At 43.4% G+C, this 1,950-nt stretch overlaps 1 protein-coding gene across 1 annotated transcript; it reads right to left on the reverse strand.

The window, feature by feature from the left end:
* Positions 1 to 491: 491 nt before the first annotated feature.
* LOC132481512 (olfactory receptor 13H1-like) lies at positions 492 to 1,417 on the reverse strand. Its single transcript, XM_060086401.1, is given in 3 exon segments — positions 492 to 804; positions 806 to 1,128; positions 1,130 to 1,417. Coding segments are annotated over 3 exon segments (924 nt in total).
* Between the last annotated feature and the right edge of the window lie 533 nt (positions 1,418 to 1,950).

Below are 1,950 nucleotides of genomic sequence, written 5' to 3' on the forward strand. Positions count from 1 at the left end.
GATAAAATTTTCTCATGATTCTGAGGTTAAGTAGAGTAAGGGATTGTGCTTTCACAACAGGGCTTGCCTTCAGTAAAGTTGTAAAATTTCTGACATTTGTCTTCTGACCTTTTATTACACCATTCTTCGTCCTATTTTCCAATTTCGGTTATGCCTCACCTCCTGCTAACAGTCATAGGAGATTCTCTTGCTGCTTAGGTCTCTTCTGTCAGTGAGGAAATGATTCTGATAAATTTATTTACCTGAAGTTGAGTAACTTAATGGGTGACCGACCACTAATGTGTTATATGTAAAGAAAGAGCAAAAAAAATGCCTGTAACGGAAATTCAAGTCTTAGTAAGAATAATACTTTGGGGTGGGAGCACTTCCTGAAGCTTCTCATATAATGATCACCTACTCTACCAAGGGTAAAGTCAGATGTTTTAAACAGTTTTTTCTGTCAGTGAAGATGTAGCTGAATATTATTTTAGAAGTTTAGAAGCAAAGAAGGCTTATGCCCCTTTTGCCATAACTTTCCTCGTTGCCCCTTTAACATCCTTATTCCTCAGGCTATATATTAGGGGGTTCAGCATGGGTGTCAAAGCCCCATAAAACACTGAGATAAACTTGTCCTTGTCAGGGGATGACTTGGACTGTGGTTTCATATACATGGAAATGGCTGCCCCATAGAAGATTGCCACCACAGTCAAATGAGAACCACAGGTAGAAAAGACCTTGAGCCTACCCTGGGCTGAGCGAATCCTTAGAACAGCAGTGGCAATTCGGACATAGGAGAGGAGAACAAACCCAAAGGGTAGGAGCAGGGAAAATACTTGTGATGAAGATCATAAGCTCATTGAGGCTGGTATCAGAACAAGCCAGCTTAAGAAGGGAGAGAATTTCACAGACAAAATGGTTGATGACATTAGCCCCACAGAAATGAAGTTGCAGGGATAAGATGAGCATGGCAGTGAGCACAAGTGATGCCCCCCATGAGGTAGCAGCCAGCCAAACACACACTGAGCCATTCATGACCACAGAATAGCACAGGGGATTGCTGATAGCAACCACATGATCATAGGCCATGACAGCCAGCAGGAGGCACTCTGCTGTGGCCAAGACCAAGGAGACACTTATTTGGGTCAAACAATCGTGGGTAAGAGAGGTAGGGATGGGTAGAGAAACAATGCACCAAGGCCTGGGGCATGGAGACTGTTCCATAGCAAAGGTCTAAGAAAGACAGATTACTAAGGAAGAAGTACATTGGAGTGTGGAGGTGGGGGTCAATGTGGATAAGAAAGATGATAAGTCCATTCCCCAATAATGTTCTGAGGTAAGTTATCAGCACCAATGTGAAAAATGTGACTCTCCATTCAGGATAGTTAGAGATTCCAATAAGAAGAAACTCAAATACTGCTGTAGCACTGTCCATGGCCATTCTTCCCACTTGCCACTATTCATTGGATGGGTGCCAATGTAGTTGCCTAATTTTACCTGAAAGAATGAGAATAAAGATGGAGGGATGGTATGAGAAAGTTGGAAATAATTAGGGTGTACAGGATCATTCTCGTTGTCCTCTTCAAAAGATATAAGAATACAGGGCTTCCCTGGTGGCACAGTGGTTGAGAGTCCGCCTGCTGATGTGGGGGACATGGGTTCGTGCCCCGGTCCGGGAGGGTCCCACATGCTGCGGAGCAGCTGGGCCTGTGAGCCATGGCCGCGGAGCCTGTGCTCCACAACGGGAGAGGCCACGGCAGTGAGAGGCCCGTGTACGGCAAAAAAAAAAAAAAAAAAAAAAGATATAAGAATACAAATGAGATATCTATAATGGAAACAGAGGCAAAGTTAAAAATCTACTCCCTCCCGTGGAAAACAGCAAATTCCCCATCCTTTTGAAATGGTTATATGAAAAGTTCTGCAGCCCACTTTTGCCAGATACTTTTTAGTATCATTTTTTTTTCCAAGTAAGAA

This window comes from Mesoplodon densirostris, chromosome X (assembly GCF_025265405.1).
Source record: "Mesoplodon densirostris isolate mMesDen1 chromosome X, mMesDen1 primary haplotype, whole genome shotgun sequence".
NCBI classification, from domain to species: domain Eukaryota; kingdom Metazoa; phylum Chordata; class Mammalia; order Artiodactyla; family Ziphiidae; genus Mesoplodon; species Mesoplodon densirostris.